Source organism: Kogia breviceps, chromosome 13 (genome assembly GCF_026419965.1).
Source record: "Kogia breviceps isolate mKogBre1 chromosome 13, mKogBre1 haplotype 1, whole genome shotgun sequence".
NCBI classification, from domain to species: Eukaryota; Metazoa; Chordata; class Mammalia; order Artiodactyla; family Physeteridae; genus Kogia; species Kogia breviceps.
Genome location: NC_081322.1, coordinates 42821957 through 42840599, shown reverse-complemented (window position 1 = coordinate 42840599; position 18643 = coordinate 42821957). Strand labels below are relative to the sequence as shown.

Genomic DNA, 18643 nt, shown 5'->3' with positions numbered 1-18643 from the left:
TCTTGTTGCAGAGCACAGGCTCCAGACGCGCAGGCTCAGTAGTTGTGGCTCACGGGCCTAGTTGCTCCACGGCATATGGGATCTTCCCAGACCAGGGCTCGAACCCGTGTCCCCTGCATTGGCAGGCAGATTCTCAACCACTGTGCCACCAGGGAAGCCCTCCAGGTTTTTTGGCTCAGTAATCAGGGAAAATCCACACTCCGTTCCTAGTTAATTCCTACTCTTTCTCTTGATTTTAGCTCAAAAAAGCCTTCCTAATCTCCCTGGCTAAAAATTCCCAATTATATTCCCCTTTGTTGTACTTACCCCAGTTATAATTTCATTTTTCTGTGTGTATTGATTTTTTTTAACATCTTTATTGGAGTATAACTGTTTTACAATAGTGTGTTAGTTTCTCCTTTACAACAAAGTGAATCAGTTATACATATACATATGTTCCCATATCTCTTCCCTCTTGTGTCACCCTCCCTCCCACACTCCCTATCCCACCCCTCTAGGTGGTCACAAAGCACAGAGGTGATCTCCCTTTGCTATTCGGCAGCTTCCCACTAGCTATCTAATTTACATTTGGTAGTGTATATATGTCCCTGCCACTCTCTCACTTTGTCACATCTTACCCTTCCCCCTCCCCATATGCTCAAGTCCATGCTCTAGTAGGTCTGTGTATTGATATTTGATGAATGTCTGATTTTCTCTCTAGACCCCACAAGGGTAGATACTGTCTTTTCCTCATCATCATAAATACTTGATAACTCAGTGAATAAATGGATTAAGTGATTCCCTAGGATAATAACTTAGGTATAAAAATCAATAATTAAAGTCTAAATGTTATTATTTAATAATACCAATTTTAAAAGTTAGTGTGGGGAACACAGGTTTGAATTAGTTTCATTTTTAAATTATGAGGTCTTTGTGAGGAATTTATAGGACAATACTCATGAATGGTACCTAAGAGTTTGGAACAATAACAAAACAAACAAAAAAACCCCACAGAAGCAGGCAATTTTGATATGCATGTTAAATATAAAATTTCTTTCTACAGAACCAAAAACCCAGAAATTGAGTCATAAGAAAGGAAGTAACACTGACGCTTTTAGAAGAGTACTCTTAACACAAGCAAAGGTAACTATGCTAAACATATTTAAAGATCAGTGGATAAGATCCATTCTTATTCTTAGATTTCAGTTAGATAATTGATAACTTTGTATCTCAATTTTTTAATAATTTTATTATATTTTTGCATCATTTTATTTACATATCTTTGAGACAACAAGAAATTGCCTAATTTTTTTTAAAGTTTTTTTTTGTTGTTGGGATCTAAAAGATTCTTATATGTAAATACAAATATTACAGAGAAAGTGAATATGATAGCCAAAATGTGGATTATGAGGATACAAATACATTAACTGATTACTGGCAAAATCAGAACAATCCAATGACAGCAGAGCTCAAGTAAGTGATTTTTGATCCCACCAAAAATATATCCTTTTTCTTGGTTTATTACTTTTTTCTCAAATATAATATTATTGATTTTTCAGTTCATTTTACTAAGTAGCAAAGGAAAGCAACATTATTTACTACTGAAACTTTGAAAAATCATAAATGTCTTTATTCAAATACTAAAAATTGTGGTAATACTTAACCTCGAAATATATGGTTATGTGAAAAAAGTATACATTAGACATGTATCCTTAGAAATATATGATAGTGACACTTCTCTATTGGTCACTTCTCATAAATATCATTAACTACATAAAATATATTTTAGTATTTTTATTTTGAGATTACAAATGCTTTTTAAAACTTTCATTTTTAAATCAGAATTATTGAATTACAAGTCATATATATTAAAAACAAGTACGAGTGTATTGTGAACATAAATCAACACTTTGGGGAAAATCGTTAATGGATGTGGAAATCAGAAAAAAATATTAAAAAAAAATAGATTCTGTTCTTTCTGACCCCTTGAAAATTATTTATGCTTTAGTTTATCTTTCAGATACATGCTGTATTAGGTAAAATAAAACCTCAAAATTTCAAATCTTCTTTAAACTTTAGCCAAACTAATTGCAAATACATTGCTTGCTTGCTTGTCATACTTCCAAGAAAGGTCAAGATAAATGTCCATGTGGTAAAATGTCAACTCTCTACAAGACTATTATTTTCAATATTTTGGGTTTGTAAACTCAAAAATCAATTTATGGTTGGCTTACAGATTATATCAGATATTTCTACATATATATACAGATCTAGTACCTTGACTTACTAGCCTGAAAAAAATGCTAATAAAATACTTAAGTTTCTTCTTGGATCTAAAGAGATGATGCTAGTTTATCGTGTATTACTAAGCACCTAAAGTATGTTGTCTGAGCAGAAATAAGTAATCAAAAGAAAGGAAATAATTGCTCATTTATCTTTTTCTGGCTCTGTGTTTTTTTAATAGAATCAATGTGCAGCAGTAAATACTCCAAAGAAAGACACTTCCCAGATTGATGGACCATCTTTAAACAATACTTATGGTTTCAAAGTCAGCGTACAAAACTTACAGGAGGCAAAAGCTTTACATGAGGTAAAACGGTAACAGTAAGGACACATGCACTTTAACTCTTACGTTTTATTCTGTGGTACAAGTACAGAAACTTTTTACTGACAGAGGAATACATTGAATTCTATACCTGTTAATCTTTATTTTGTTCTTATTATCCTTTCTATTTTATAGAAACAGAAACTTTAAAAATAGTCATCAGTTATTGAGACTGCTTTGTGGTTTCACAAAACTTATACCTGAAATTTAAAAAGAAGCTAAAATTAGAAAAGGTTTTTTAGCTATTGGAAACCCTGTATGTTACTCTGGGATTATATTATATCCCATCCCAAATGTGATGTCTACTTGTATTTTCTATTTGGTTGGCTCAGTGGATTAGTGCTTGCTACAGTTCATTTGTTCACATAATCTTTATAACTCAGTTACTTTCACAGCACAGACTGTATGCAAAGACTAGGAAGCTGTCTTGTAAAAATGTACATTCTCACTGGAGAGTATGTATGAATGGTTCACTGTAAATTTATCTGTATTAAAGAAAACACAACAGTAACATATGTGACTGGCAGTGAGGTGAAAATTAGAATATATTTTAATTGTTTATACCTGTGCTGTCAATATGGTAGCCACTAGCTACGTGGCTATTGAAAATTTTAAATTTGGCTTATACATCTAGGAATGGAATTTTAAATTTCGTTTAATTTTAACTAATTTGTTTCCATTAAAAATTTTGCAACCTCATTGAGATGTGCTATAAATGTAAAATGCATACTGCTTTCAAAGACTTAATAGGAAAATAGAATATAAAGTACCTTATCAGTAATTTTTTATATTGATTACATGTTGAAAGGGTATTTTTTGATGTATTGGATTAAATTAAAATTAATTTAAGCTGTTTTTACCTTTTTTTAATGTGACAACTAGAAAATTTAAAATTATGTATGTGACTTTCATACTTCTTTTGGTCAGTGCTGGTTTATACACTTGTTTTATGTTTTTGCCCTTATAGCAGAGAATTTGATTCTTTTTCTTGGTTTTTTGATCTCAAGTCAGTTCTGTCTTCTAAGAATTGGATGAGTAGACTAAGAGGAAAATTTAAATATTGTCTTCATTTTTACCCTAAATTTGAACTAAGAATTGTACTTTTGAGAATTAGATTGGAACACAGTCTAACTCCCTCATTGTTTATTTGTACATTTTTTCATTCAACAGCATTCATTTAGTTCCTGTTTTATACCTGGCCTTGTACTCTGCCCTGAAGCCCAGATAAATTAAGTAACAAACTCAGGAATATTTATCTTATCAAGTACACACCCGAAATTTGAAATTTAAAATACTTTGTTAAAAAATATTTATTAAAGCAAATTTGACAGACCTTAACAAAAAGACTTGTTACATTTGATTTTTCTGTTATTATTTGAAAAACATATTTTTCTTCCTGTACTGTTATTTTATTCTATGTAACCTTGTTTCAGAATCCTGGGCCTTCTTGAAGTTAAAATCACTTTGGGTATCCAGCAGGTTGCTCATAGCTTCCCATCACATGCTTCCTTCATCTCAAGGCACACTCCAAATAGCCACCTGATGGTCAAATAGGGAATGAAGCAAAAAAATATCTACTCTACGCTATTCAGTTTTCTACAAAATTGTGCTCACAGCATTTTTTCCTGTTTCCCATTACCCTGGGCTAATCTCTCTCCCACTTCTGCATATAAATACTCAATTGAGGAGAGAAAATTTGCAGTCATTGCCCTTTCTTTTTTTTTTTAACGTCTTAATTGGAATATAATTGCTTTACAATGTTGTGTTAGTTTCTACTGTATAACAAAGTGAATCAGCTATATGCATACGTATATCCCCATATCCCCTCCCTTTTGCGTCTCCCTCCCACTCTCCTTATCCCACCCCTCTAGGTGGTTGCAAAGCATGAGCTGATCTCCCTGTCCTATGCAGCTGCTTCCCAGTAGCTATCTATTTTACATTTGGTAGTGTATAGATGTCTTTGTTACTCTTTCAATTCACCCCAGCTTACCCTTCCCCCTCCTTGTGTCCTGAAGTCCATTCTCTATGTCTGTGTCTTTATTCCTGTCCTGCCCCCAGGTTCTTCAGAACCTTTCTTTTTAGATTCCATATATATGTGTTAGCATACAGTATTTCTTTTTCTCTTTCTGACTTACTTCACTCCGTATGACAGACTCTAGGTCCATCCACCTCATTACAAATAACTCAGTTTCATTTCTTTTTATGGCTGAGTAATATTCCATTGTATATATGTGCCACGTCTTCTTTATCCATTCATCTGTCGATGGACACTTAGGTTGCTTCCATGTCCTGGCTACTGTAAATTGTGCTGCAGTGAACATTATGGTACATGACTCTTTTTGAATTATGGTTTTCTCAGGGTATATGCCCAATAGTGGGATTGCTGGGTCATATGGTGGTTCTATTTTTAGTTTTTTAAGGAACCTCCATACTGTTCTCCATAGTGGCTGTATCAATTTACATTCCCATCAAGAGTGCAAGAGGGTTCCCTTTTCTCCACACCCTCTCCAGCATTTATTGTTTGTAGAATTTTTGATGATGGCCATTCTGACCTGTGTGTGGTGATACCTCACTGTAGTTTTGATATGCATTTCTCTAATGATTAGTGACATTGAGCATCTTTTCATGTGTTTGTTGGTAATCTGTATATCTTCTTTGGAGAAACGTCTGTTTTGGTCTTCTGCCCATTTTTGGATTGGGTTGTTTGTTTCTTTGATATTGAGCTTCATAAGCTGCTTGTATGCTATGGAGATTAATCCTTTGTCTGTTGCTTCATTTGCAAATATTTTCTCCAATTCTGAGGGTTGTCTTTTTGTCTTTTTTATGGTTTCCTTTGCTATGCAAAAGATTTTAGTTTCATTAGGTCCCATTTGTTTATTTTTATTTCCATTTCTCTAGGAGGTGGGTCAAAAAGGATCTTGCTGTGATTTATGTCATAGAGTGTTCTGCCTGTGTTTTCCTCTCAGAGTTTTATAGTGTCTGATCTTACATTTAGGTCTTTAATCCATTTTGAGTTTATTTTTGTGTATGGTGTTAGGAAGTGTTCTCATTTCATTCGTTTACAAGTAGCTGTCCAGTTTTCCCAGCAGCACTTATTGAAGAGGATATCTTTTCTCCGTTGTATACTCTCACCTCCTTTATCAATGATAAGATGATCATATGTGCGTGGGTTTATCTCTGGGCTTGCTGTCCTGTTCCATTGATCTATATTCCTGTTTTTGTGCCAGTACCATACTGTCTTGATTACTGTAGCTTTGTAGTATAGTCTGAAGTCCAGGAGCCTGATTCCTCCAGCTCTGTTTTTCTTTCTCAAGATTACTTTGGCTATTCGGGGTCTTTTGTGTTTCCATACAAATTGTGCAGTTTTTTGTTCTAGTTCTGTGAAAAATGCCATTGGTAGTTTGATAGGGATTGCACTGAATCTGTAGATTGCTTTGGGTAGTATAGTCATTTTTACAATGTTGATTCTTCTAGTCCAAGAACATGGTATATCTCTCCATCTGTTTGTATCATCTTTAATTTCTCTCATCAGTGTCTTACAGTTTTCTGCATACAGGACTTTTGTCTCCTTAGGTAGGTTTATTCCTAGGTATTTTATTCTTTTTGTTGCAATGGTAAATGGGAGTGTTTCCTTAATTTCTCTTTCAGATTTTTCATCATTAGTGTATAGGAATGCAAGAGATTTCTGTGCATTTATTTTGTATCTCGCTATTCTACCAAATTCATTGATTAGCTTTAGTAGTTTTCTGGTAGCATCTTTAGGATTCTTTATGTGTAATATCATGTCATCTGCAAACAGTGACAGTTTTACTTCTTCTTTTCCAATTTGTATTCCTTTTATTTCTTTTTCTTCTCTGATTGCGTGGCTAAAACTTCCAAAACTATGTTGAATAATAGTCATGAGAGTGAGCAACCTTGCCTTGTTCCTGATCTTAGAGGAAATGGTTTCAGTTTTTCACCATTAAGAATGATGCTGACCGTGGGTTTGTCACATATGGCCTATATTATGTTGCGGTAGGTTCCCTCTATGCCTACTTTCTCGAGAGTTTTTGTCATAAATGGGTGTTGAATTTTGTCAAAAGCTTTTTCTGCATTGAGAGGGTCGTATGGTTTTTCTCCTTCAGTTTGTTATTATGGTGTATCACACTGATTGATTTCCATATATTGAAGAATCCTTCATTCCTGGGATAAACCCCATTGATCATGGTGTATGATCCTTTTAATGTACTGTTGGATTCTGTTTGCAAGTATTTTGTTGAGGATTTTTGCATCTATGTTCATCAGAGATATTGGCCAATAGTTTTCTTTTTCTGTGACATCTTTGTCTGGTTTTGGTATCAGGGTGATGGTGGCCTCATAGAAAGAGTTTGGGAGTGTTCCTCCCTCTGCTATATTTTGGAAGAGTTTGAGAAGGATTGGGTGTTAGCTCTTCTCTAAATGTTTGATAGAATTTGCCTGTGAAGCCATCTGATTCTGGGCTTTTGTTCATTGGAAGATTTTTAATCACAGTTTCAATTTCAGTGCTTGTCATTTGTTTATATTTTCTATTTCTTCCCTGTTCAGTCTTGGAAGGTTGTGCTTTTCTACGAATTTGTCCATTTCTTCCAGGTTGTCCATTTTATTGGCATATAGTTGCTTGTAGAAGTCTCTCATGATCCTTTGTGTTTCTGCAGTGTAATTTGTTGCCTCTCCTTTTTCATTTCTAATTCTATTGATTTGAGTCTTCTCCCTTTTTTTCTTGATGAGTCTGGCTAATGGTTTATGAACTTTGTTTATCTTCTCAAAGAACCAGCTTTTAGTTTTATTGATCTTTGCTGTTGTTTCCTTCATTTCTTTTTCATTTCTTATTTCTGATCTAATCTTTATGTTTTCTTTCCTTCTGCTAACTTTGGGGGGTTTTTTGTTCTTCTTTCTCTAATTGCTCTAGGTGTAAGTTTAGATTGTTTGAGATTTTTTTTGTTTCTTGAGGTAGGATTGTGTGCTATAAACTTCCCTCTTAGAACTACTTTTGCTTTATCCCATAGGTTTTGGGTCGTTGTGCTTTCATTGTCATTTATTTCTAGGTGTTTTTTGATTTCCTCTGATTTCTTCAGTGATCTCTTGGTTATTTAGTATTGTATTGTTTAGCCTCCATGTGTTTGTATTTTTTTTTTTTTACAGTTTTTTTCCTGTAACTGATCTAGTCTCATAGCATTGTGGTCGGAAAAGATACTTGATACAATTTCAATTTTCTTAAATTTACCAACGCTTGATTTGTGACCCAAGATATGGTCTATCCTGGAGAATGTTCCACGAGCACTTGATAAGAAAGTGTATTCTGTTGTTTTTGGATGGAATGTCCTATAAATATCAGTTAAGTCCATCTTAATGTGTCATTTAAAGCTTGTGTTTCATTATTTATTTTCATTTTGGATGATCTGTCTGTTGGTGAAAGTGGGTTGTTAAAGTCCCCTACTATTACTGTGTTACTGTCGATTTCCCCTTTTATGGCTGTTAGCATTTGCCATGTGTACTGAGGTGCTCCTATGTTGGGTGCATAAATATTTACAATTGTTATATCTTCTTCTTGGATTGATCCCTTGATCATTACGTAGTGTCCTTCTTTGTCTCTTTTTTTTTTTTTTTTTTTTTTTTTTGCGGTACGCGGGCCTCTCACTGTTGTGGCCTCTCCTGTTGCGGAGCACAGGCTCTGGATACGCAGGCTCAGCGGCCATGGCTCACGGGCCCAGCCGCTCCACAGCATGTGGGATCTTCCCAGACCGGGGCACGAACTCGTGTCCCTGCATCGGCAGGCGGATTCTCAACCACTGCGCCACCAGGGAAGCCCCCTTTGTCTCTTGTAGTAGTCTTTATTTTAAAGTCTATTTTGTCTGATATGAGAATTGCTACTCCAGCTTTCTTCTGATTTCCATTTGCATGGAATATCTTTTTCCATCCCCTCGCTTTCAGTCTGTATGTGTCCCTAGGTCTGAAATGGGTCTCTTGTAGACAGCATATGTACGGGTCTTGTTTCTGTATCCAGTCAGCCAGTCTATGTCTTTTGGTTGTAGCATTTAATTCATTTGCATTTAAGGTGATTTTTGATATGTATGTTCCTAATACCATTTTCTTAATTGTTTTGGGTTTGTTTTTGTAGGTCTTCTCTTTCTCTTGTGTTTCCTGCCCATAGAAGTTCTTTTAGCATTTGTTGTAAAGCTGGTTTGGTGGTGAATTCTCTTAACTTTTGCTTTATCTTTAAAGTTTTTAATTTCTCCATCAAATCTGAATGAGATCCTTGCTGGGTAGAGTAGTCTTGGTTGTAGGTTTTTCCCTTTCATCACTTTAAATATGTCCTGCCACTCCCTTCTGGCTTGCAGTGTTTCTGCTGAAAAATTGGCTGTTAACCTTATGGGGAGTCCCTTGTATGTTATTTGTTGCTTTTCCCTTGCTGCTTTTAATATTTTTTCGTTGTATTTAATTTTTGATAGTTTGATTAATATGCGTCTTGGCGTGTTTCTCTTTGGGTTTATCCTGTATGGTCCTCTCTGTGCTTCCTGGACTTGACTGTTTCCTTTCCCATGTTAGGGAAGTTTTCGACTATAATCTCTTCAAATATTTTCTCAGTCTCTTTCTTTTTCTCTTTTTCTTCTGGGACCCCTATAATTCGAATGTTGGTGCATTTAATGTTGTCCCAGAGGTCTCTGAGATTGTCCTCAGTTCTTTTCATCGTTTTTTCTGTGGTAGTTACTTCTGCTCTGTGGTAGTTACTTCCACTATTTTATCTTCCAGGTCACTTATCTGTTCTTCTGCCTCAGTTATTCTGCTGTTGATTCCTTCTAGAGTATTTTTAATTTTAGTAATTGTGTTGCTCATCACTCTTTGTTTGCTCTTTAGTTCTTCTAGATCCTTGTTAAATGTTTCTTGTATTTTCTGCATTCTGTTTCCAAGATTTGGGGTCATCTTTACTATCATTACTCTGAATTCTTTTTCAGGTAGGTTGCCTATTTCGTCTTCATTTATTTGGTCTTGTGGGTTTTACCTTGCTCCTTTGTAACATATTTTTTTGTAGTTTTTTTTTTTTTTTTTTTTTTGATGGGTGGTGCTGTATTTCTGTCTCACTGGTTGTTTGACCTGAGACGTCCAGTGCTGGAGTTTGCAGGCAGTTAGATAGAACTGGGTTTTGGTGCTGAAATGAGGACCTCCAGGAGGCCTCACTCCGATTGATATTCCCTGGGGTCTGAGGTTCTCTGTTAGTCCAGCTGTTTGGACTCGGAGTTCCCACCACAGGAACTCAGGCCCAACCTCCGGCCTAGGAACCAAGATCTTACAAGCTTCATGGCACGGTTAAAAAAAAGAGAGAGAGAGAAAAAGGAGAAGTACTATATCAAAGAATAAAAAAATAAAATTAGAAAGATAAAAAATATATTAGGAAAAATAAAACTATAATTGAAAGAACTGCAACAAGGTAAAATAAAACCACAACAGAAAAAAGAAATGGGGGGCGAGGCACAAGCCAAAAGGAGAGAACAATAACAAAGTATAAAGAATAAAATAAAATAAGAAAAATAAAAGATTTATTAGGAAAAATAAAAATATTAAAGAATCAACAACATTGAATCAACAAAGCAAAACAGAACCCCAATCTAAAAGAGGAAAAAAGAAAAGAAAAAAAAGCCTTGGCTATGGGGGTGGAGTTTAGGTGGGGGTGTAACTTAGGCAGGGGCTGGATTTAGGGTGGGGCAGGACCTAGGTGCCTGGTTGGGGGGGTGGTCAAGTGTGGGGCGGGGCCTCTCCTTAGGACCTGCTTGTGGAAGGGGAGAGGCAGCACGTGGAAAGGAGGGCCTCTGGAGTGTGGAGTTCCAGAGTTTGGAGGTAGGGCCCTGAGTGAGGGTGTGTGGGTGGGGTTTAGGCCCAGCGCGTTGGGGTGGGTCTTGTAGAGGTGGGGCCCTGGGTGGGGGTGTAGGGGTGGGGCTTGGGCTCTGCTCTGCAGGAGGGAGGCTCTGAGGGCACAGGATTAGGCCCGGGAGGCCAACAGGCTCCCCGGTGCCTAAGTGGACAGGGAAAGCACTGGCCCTGTTCCCTTCCATTCCCTCACACCACTCCCGCACCGTCTCCCCCAGGGTCTCCCCCTGTTGCCACTGGACCCCTAACCATGGGTGGGTCCCACTGGGTGTAGGAACTCATTCCCTCCCCCAGCCACCCCTCAGGGGTGCCGGTCCCAGAGGTCCAGCCTTTACTTTTGCTCCCCTTTTCCTCCCTCCCATTCCTTCAGGACCCGCATGGCTGGAGGGCACCGAGGTGGGCAGAGGATCAGGCCCAGGATCTCATCAGATTCCTGGGGGTCCACGTGGGCAGGGGAAGCCTGGCCATGCTCCCTTTTGATCCTGCCCTTCCAGTGGTCCCCCAGTTTTCCCCTTTGGTCATGAGATCCCTTCCCCTCCCCAGCCGCCCCTCAGGGGCGGCAGTCCTGGGCCACCTCCACTTCTCCTCCCCCTTCACTCCCCCCATGTCCCACGTCCTACCCAGTCGCTGGGGGTTCCTCCCATCCCCTAGGTGTCTATGGTCCCCCACTGGTGTCTGGCAGGTGCCCTAGTTTTGAGGAGATGTGAATCCACGTTCTCCTATTATGCCATCTTGACTCTGCCCCCCTTGTCCCTTTCTTACCCACCTCTTTACTGATAACACTCAGTAAATCTCTCTTTCCATCTCTTCATTCCATATGTTGGCTTAGAAAAAAATGCCCCTAAGAACACTAATGCATTTTGCGTTGAGGAATAAAAAGGCAAAATTTGAGGGCACTTTGGCCTGGTATATAAATAAGTCGACCTCCAAGATTCTTTTTGACCTGAAATTGTATTCAGTCTTCTCCATAGCCTTTCCAGGTGTTCACTGTTTTCTAACTAAAGTGGGTTTTCTTTTTGTTTTGTTTGGGTTTGGAGAGAGGTTTTCCATTTCACATTTTTGTACATTCTTATTGTTTAAAAGAATAAATCCTGAAGAGTATATATTTAAAAGTAAAAGTTCTTTTCATTAACTCCCCATTTTACTTGGTTTGATTTTTTTTAATATTGTGTTTTTAAAAAATAGAAACAGCAATATATATTTCTTAAGGAAAGTGGTGGATTTTTGGAAATTTGTTTTATTATTCCATATGCCTTATACATGCATAATTAATGTTCTTATATTTTAAAAAGTACTTAATAACGAATTTACTAATGAATGCATGCACTATTACATACATGTACATGGTAAAAAATTTCACATCATGACAAAAAGATTACCACAGTGTTCATTGCAGCTCTATTTACAATAGCCAGGACATGGAAGCAACCTCAGTGTCTATCAACAGATGAATGGATAAAGAAGATGTGGCACATATATACAATGCAATATTACTCAGCCATAAAAAGAAACAAAATTGAGTTATTTGTAGGGAGGTGGATGGACCTAGAGTCTGTCATACAGAGTGAAGTAAGTCATAAAGAGAAAAACAAATACTGTATGCTAACATATATATGGAATCTTTAAAAAAAAAAAGGAAAAAAATGGTTCTGAAGAACCTAGGGGCAGGACAGGAATAAAGACGCAGACATAGAGCATGGACTTGAGGATATAGGGAGGGGGAAGGGTAAGCTGGGACAAAGTGAGAGAGTGGCATGGACATACGTACATTACCAATGTAAAATAGATAGCTAATGGGAAGCAGCTGCATAGCACAGGGAGATCAGCTCGGTGCTTCGCGTCCACCGCGAGTGGTGGGATAGGGAGGATGGGAGGGAAACGCAAGAGGGAGGAAATATGGGGATATATGTATGTGTATAGCTGATTCACTTTGTTGTAAAGCAGAAACTAACACACCATTGTATAGCACTTATACTCCAATAAAGATGTTAAAAAAAAAAAAAGACAAAACGATTTCCTTTGAAAAGTAAGCTTCTCTCCCACCTGACTAAGCAATCCACTTCCCCAAAAGCAATAAACAGTTTTATGTTTTTTGTCTCTTTGCAGACATTTTCTATGTATGTACTTAACATTTTTCACATACATGGAAGCATACTACACTCGTTCCATTTATCAGTATATTATGGTGGTCTTTCCATTTTAGGACATGTAGATCTGGCTCATTCTTTTGAAAATTTTAAAGGCTACAGAGTTTTCCATTCTGTAGTTTTTATGGAAGCCACATAATTTATGTAACCAGTTCCCAACTGATAGACATTTAGGTTTTAGTCTTTTTAACTTATAAAAAACTGAAAATATTATCATCTTTAGTGAACATCTTTGTGCATATATTTTGGCTACATATATGAATATATCTACAGGCTTATTCTCAAGAGTAGAAATGCTAGATCAAAGGATATGTCTTTTTTAAAAATTGAAGTATAGTTGATTTACAACATTATATTAGTGTCAGGTGTACAATAGTGATCCAATATTTTTATAGATGATACTCCCTTTAAAGTTATTATAAAATAATGGCTGTATTTCCCTGTACTGTATAAAATATCCTTGTTGCTTATTTATTTTATACATAGTGTTTTTTCTCTCTTAATCCCCTGCCCCTATCTTGACCTTCTCCCCTTCTCTCTTCCCACTGGTAACCCCTAATTTGTTCTGTCCTTTTAAAATTTTGGTAGATATTTCTAAGTTGTCCTCCAAAGATATCTACCAAATTCTATTCCCATCACTAAGGAGAGCCTTGCATTTACATTTGTTCAACAGATGGCATGCGAGATAAATACAAAATATAAATGCTTTATTAAATTTATATGATCTGAGTAATTACCAGTAATCTACTAATTTTTCATTGCCAGGTATATGTATACTACTGGTACAGTGATGGCTATAATTCTAGCTGTAATCATTAATCATCCAACATATGTCTTGTTTTTCTTACCCAGAGTTTATTCTTACTCTGTCTTAGAAAGAGAACAAAGGATTACAGTTAAGAAGAGTTTGTATTAGCATAGGAAAATAAGTGTAAAAAGCAAAATATTACATTTTTTGCATTATATGTCAAAGAGAAAATGTGCATGGACAAAAATCTGGCTATTGTGTAGTTGACACCATACAATTCTTATGATTTTTTCTTTTCAGGAAAAACTGTAATTAAAAATCTGCCTATTATATACAAAAGTCTAAATTTAAGTAGCCCTCAGAGGATTAATAGGTAGGAGTTTCAAACTAAAAAATATCTGTCTTTTCAGTTTAAAATATAGGTAAAACTATAATTAACTGGGTAGAAAGTAAAAAATAAAACCAACAGACTTTGGTTTGAATGTACGACCACCTGGACTAGTCATTCTCTTTCTCAAATAGAAATTGCAAAAATTGAGAGGCACTGCATGTACTCTAGACAGATAGTTTTAAGTGTGTGTTGTCATTAAGAAATTACAGCGTAAGCAGATTTTCTAAAAGAAAAACGTGAATTGATTTAAGCTAATCTTAGAAGTAAAAATCTAGTTTTAATTTGTAGAGTGTTAAATTGTGAATGTGTCCTTTATAACCATTTTTTTCTGTAATTTTACACGTGTATTTCCTTAGAGTGTTAGTGAAACATACTTCTTTTGGTATGTCTCAAAAAAAATGTTTAAAAGTGTGATTTTTATTTCCTTTTATAGATACAAAATCTTACTCTAATCAGTGTGGAATTACATGCTCGAACTAGACGAGACTTAGAACCAGATCCTGAATTTGACCCAATCTGTGCTCTGTTCTACTGCATCTCATCTGACACTCCACTACTGGATACAGACAAAACAGAACTCACAGGTGTAATAGTGATTGATAAAGACAAGACAGTCTCTAGTCAAGGTATTGTTCATTTTTATTAATTTTATACCTACCTACACTAGGATGAACCTTTTAATGGCACAGTTTCTATGCTCAAGATCTAAACCAAGCAAGCATAAGGAACTCCTCTCTAAAATGTTTGCTGAGGTGGGAGTAGGAAGTGTTGTCCATAGCTTTGTTCCTAAATTCATTATTCTTGAATTATTGTTAGAAGTCAGAAACAATACAATATAAAGAGCTTAATAAAATTTCCAATTAGCATATCTAATTTGATCTAAATATTATTATATAAAATACTAATTGTTAATACTGAAGTCAAATGATGTGTATCTCTAGGTTGGATGGACAGCCTTCCTTATATATGCATGCTGGTATTTTGCTGCTAATACAGTTTCTCTTTAAGAAGTTAAGTTACTACTGTAAGTTAATAAAAGACTTAAGATATATTCTGATTTTGTTGATATCTTTTCCTAAATACATACACTTTTGGTTCAGAGGTTCTTCATATAGGATACCATGTAAGGCACTTTATAAAATACCAGGTGTTCCTCTGCAATTTTAAATAGTAATATGTGAATTCAATCAATTGAGGAGGAAGTCTTAACATATAATAAAACTGTACAGGAATTTGGAGTTTAATCAGTGATGTGCTTGAGCTGGCTTGTACCAGTTCACAAGCCAATTACTAAATTTTCATGAAATTTTTGAACTAGTTGATGTCACATTGGTAGTTTCAAATTAGCCATGGTGGGAAGTTTTCACATCTTGGATATAGGCAAGCAGTACAAATCAGGGCTTTTTTTTTTTTTCCCTGGAGAGGTGCTTATAAGCATTCTCCAGCATACCACTGAGTAAAATATTCTCCACTAAGCAAGCCTCTTCCTGTAGGAAGAAACAAAGTAATATTTCTTTTTGGGTGACACGTTATCTGGAGAATTTTGTGAATGTAGACTTTTCAGGAAAATAATTGAAAATATGAAATTTGAATTTTCAGTTACATGTTGTACTAGAAAACCTTTAAGAAAATTTTCAATAAACTGAGCTAATTATGTATTTATTTTGGGGAATGCTGTTTCATTTTAAAGTATTTTAGTTGCATAGTCTTACTCAAAAGTAAGGGATAATATTACTTAAACAATTATACATAATAAATATTTTGTTTATTCTTAGATATCAGATATCAGACCCCATTACTTATTAGATCTGGAATTACAGGACTAGAAGTTACCTACGCTGCTGATGAGAAGGCACTTTTTCAAGAAATTGCACATATAATAAAGAGGTATTGTTTTGTATTTTCTGATTTTTTTTTCCAGTTTTTGTTCAGAGTCCTTTTGTGCTACTGTTGAGTAATATAGGTGAAAGTTAAAAATAGGAAATGATGGGCTTCCCTGATGGTGTGGTGGTTAGGATTCCGCCTGCCAGTGCAGGGGACACGGGTTCAAGCCCTGGTCTGGGAAGATCCCACATGATGCCATGGAGCAACTAAGCCCGGGCACCACAACTACTGAGCCTGCGCTCTAGAACCTGCGAGCCACAACTACTAAAGCCCGTGTGCCACAACTACTGAAGCCCACGCACCAAGATCCTGTGCTCCGCAACGAGAAGCCACCGCAAAGAGAAGCCTATGCACTGCAGTGAAGAGTAGCCCCCACCTGCCGCACCCATGTGCAGCAACAAAGCCCCAACTCAGCCAAAAATAAATAAATTAAAAAAAAAATTTTATTAAAAAATTTTTAAAAATAGGAAGCGAATCCCTTCCTATGGCCCTTAAAAGAAAAGTTAGCCGGAAGGGATTTTGCCCTCACCTCCAACCACCATCACCATTTCCAGCAGATTAGGGATAAGAAAAAGAGTATTCTATACTCAGTATTTGGGGCCAGTCAAAGAGAAATATCAGCATAGTCTCTAGCTTTCCCAGTTGGATTTTAGCGTTTTTCTATGGTGATGAAATAATGGGGAACTGTACTAAAGTTAAATTGTATTATTCATTAAATAGTCTTCTACCTTGGGAGCCAGCCACCATTTCAGTACCTTTTTTTCTTTTTTTTTTTTTAAAGAAAATGTTTTCTGAGTTTTAAACAAATCAGTATTTCCAAAAAACTTTGGAATGTAATTTGTTCATAAATTTAAGACTATTTGGTATATACGCTTTTGTGCACATAGTTTGTTGTTGTTGTTTTTTTTTTTTTGCTTGCTGTACGTGGGCCTCTCACTGCTGTGGTCCCTCCCATTGCGGAGCACAGGGTCCGGACGTGCAGGCTCAGCGGCCATGGCTCACGGGCCCAGCCGCTCTGCGGCACGCAGGATCCTCCCGGACCAGGGCATGAACCCATATCCCCTGCATTGGCAGGCAGACTCCCAACCACTGCACCACCAGGGAAGCCCTACACATAGTTTCTTGAAAATCTCTTGACCATTTGATAGTTGGCTTTGATGCTTGATAGTAGAATCTTGTCAAAATTTATGAAAAAGAGTTTTTAACAAAAAAAATTTTAATTTAAAAATTAAACAAGTGGATCTCCTTTGCATTTTCTCAAGAGTATAACTCTTAGTAGCCATTGCCCATTGCTAGATTTAGGTTTTTAAATGCCTAAAGCAGGCTGGAAAATACTCTTTGGATCCTGATGTATGGATAAAAGCTGTCCTTGAGCGTGTTGTTACACTCAAGCCTTTCTGTTCTGCTTTTGTAGTCGAACTTTTTCCTATAAAACTGAGACAGTATCCTGCATTAAAGATCAAGGTGATGTTTTACTGACTCAACATCTGATTGCATCCCAGATGGGTTAACATAAACCATTTTGAAAATTAGAAAACCAGAAAATGATTTCAGTGAAACAAAATTAGATTAAACGTCAAAGCATAAAAAAATGATATGCTGCTACCCACCACTCTAGGGAGGAAAAAGAGGAATGTATTTTTACTATTTATAGCACTGGTGACTGGATGGATTCCCATCCATTTGAGTCTTGCCATTGTCAGTCCTATCTTTTATCTTCTCATAGAGGTATCAACATGTCAGGTACTTTCAGTGCCCCCACTGCAAGCAACTTAGCAAAAGGAACATGTAAGAGTTTTAGGCAGATACCATTTTATGGGCCAGCACATATCCAGTAATGTCCCTGGGCTTTGAATGCTTGTCTTCTCCTTGTTAGGTTTATTCCCAGCAATAGGATTACCTGCGAACATTGAGAATCTTGTCAATCATTTGCAAGTATAGTAACGTTCTTAAATGTCCATAATATGAATTATACTGGTTGTTAAGAAAAATGGAGTAAACAAAATAAAACTAACTTCTGGTTCTTACTCAAAAGATCATATGGCTATTAGAAAAAGAAGAAAAATGCTTAAATATCAACATTTCATTTCTGTAATATCCTTTATATATTAGTCCAAACAACTCCCTAAAAGATTATTTCCTTCTCACACCTCTGTTGAGTACCTACTCTACACAGGTTTTGCTAAGAGCATAGGCTTGGGAGTGAGCCAGCTCTGTCTTTTTGTCTTGAGCAAGTTACTTATCTCTCTAAACTTTGGTTTCCTCATTTGTAAAAGGGGTAATAGATACGAGAATTAAGTGAGATAAAGCACATAAAACTCTTAGCCTGGGCAGTACTTATATGTTAACTCTATGTGTAAGGTACAGTTCTCAAGTGCTGAATATAAGATTGAATAAGATACAGATGCATATTCTCAAAGAGGTTTATTGTCTTTATTTTTCTGTTCTTAATATTTACCTGCTCAGGTGGCAAACACATAAAATAGTGCAAAGCGATATTACACAAGTAAAACCAAATCCATTATCTTCTTGTCACAAACATTTTTCTCTTTCTGTATTTCCTTGAACTATTAATTTCACATTTTCCCAGACTCCCTAACTTAAATAATTTAAGTTTTGAGTCCTACCTTTTTTTCTTCTCTAATCCATGCATTACATCCTATCCATTTAACCTCAGAATTATCTTTCAAGATGATTCCTTCTCCCCTCCCCCTCCCCATGCCCATTGCCACTCCCCTAGTTAGAGCCCCCTCACCTCTCATCTGTACAGATGTTATTGGGTTATCTAAAATATTAATTGTAAAGCAGCTTTTTTCTGCCTAAGCAAATAAAATTATTTTCATCTTTGCTGCTTTTTCTGCTGCTTCATCAGAAGCACAGTTTTGTTCTTCACTGCTAATCCTATCTACCCAACCTTGTTCTTTCTATAACTTAGAAACCTGGTAGAGTGAATAAAATTTACAAAAATTGCAGAGCAAGTCACCAAGATTTTGTTACTGTCACTGAAT

The 18643-nt window shown here is 36.3% G+C and overlaps 1 protein-coding gene across 3 annotated transcripts in view; it reads left to right on the top strand.

Annotated features, from left to right (window-relative positions):
* REV3L (REV3 like, DNA directed polymerase zeta catalytic subunit) overlaps window positions 1-18643 on the top strand; it is a 190605-nt gene that overhangs the window by 116521 nt on the left and 55441 nt on the right. For all 3 annotated transcript variants that reach the window (XM_059083580.2, XM_067011663.1, XM_067011664.1), the window contains 4 exons: window positions 1043-1122; window positions 2444-2569; window positions 14185-14377; window positions 15527-15638. In XM_059083580.2, the coding sequence (XP_058939563.1) occupies window positions 1043-1122; window positions 2444-2569; window positions 14185-14377; window positions 15527-15638 (511 nt within the window). The remainder of the gene's footprint in view (window positions 1-1042; window positions 1123-2443; window positions 2570-14184; window positions 14378-15526; window positions 15639-18643) is intronic.